Raw genomic sequence first — 642 nt, 5'->3', positions numbered from 1 at the left:
GTAGGTAAACATTGGATGTTGGGATTATTGAGATATTGGGAAAAATCCTACAATGCTGCAGTGAGCACCAAAGTTGTGCTATAATAACACAAAGAAACTGCATTTACATTTTTTTTTTTTACCTCTAAATTAAACACTTTGAGTTCCGTACCACCTCCAAGTACATAGATGTGATCTTCATACAGAACCACTTCATGTCGATAGCGAGGTTCAGGGTCCCCTGGTCCGAACAGATCTGAATTGTACAACAATTCCCACCGATTGGCACTTAGGTTCAGCCGATGGACATCCATAGAATAGACATACCCTGTGGTACCTGGGAAATGAAAAGCATGGTTGAATGAACAAAAAAAATCACAGTTTTAGCTATCACAGTGAAAAAAAAAGAAGAAGAGGAAGAAGTAATTATTATTCAGAAGCCACAACAATGAAAAATAAAGTTCCTTTTGGTGTTCAACGTAACCCTATAACACTGATCTTTTCCCTGTTTATAGTCCCACAGCTAGACAGTAGTCTACTCTGTTTTTTAAAAATAGCTAGACCAAAAATAAAGTGTTAATTGTCTTTACCTCCTATGGCATACAGATAATTATCCTTAATGACTACCCCCTGTCCATATCGACCCGGGGGTTTCTCATTTTC

General features: G+C 37.7%; 1 protein-coding gene across 1 annotated transcript; it reads right to left on the bottom strand.

Annotated features, from left to right (window-relative positions):
- Window positions 1–107: 107 nt before the first annotated feature.
- LOC103523686 (kelch domain-containing protein 10 homolog) lies at window positions 108–636 on the bottom strand (the record flags this gene model as incomplete). Its single annotated transcript, XM_008488707.2, has 2 exons — window positions 570–636; window positions 108–316 (listed from the first exon to the last, which is right to left on the bottom strand). A coding segment is annotated over exon 2 (186 nt), but the record flags the coding sequence as incomplete, so codon positions are not given.
- Between the last annotated feature and the right edge of the window lie 6 nt (window positions 637–642).

This window comes from Diaphorina citri, unplaced genomic scaffold, assembly GCF_000475195.1.
Source record: "Diaphorina citri unplaced genomic scaffold, Diaci psyllid genome assembly version 1.1 scaffold32885, whole genome shotgun sequence".
In the NCBI taxonomy this organism is placed as follows: domain Eukaryota; kingdom Metazoa; phylum Arthropoda; class Insecta; order Hemiptera; family Psyllidae; genus Diaphorina; species Diaphorina citri.
The sequence above is the reverse complement of the archived record's forward strand: the minus strand, read 5'-3'. Positions and strand labels throughout refer to the sequence as shown.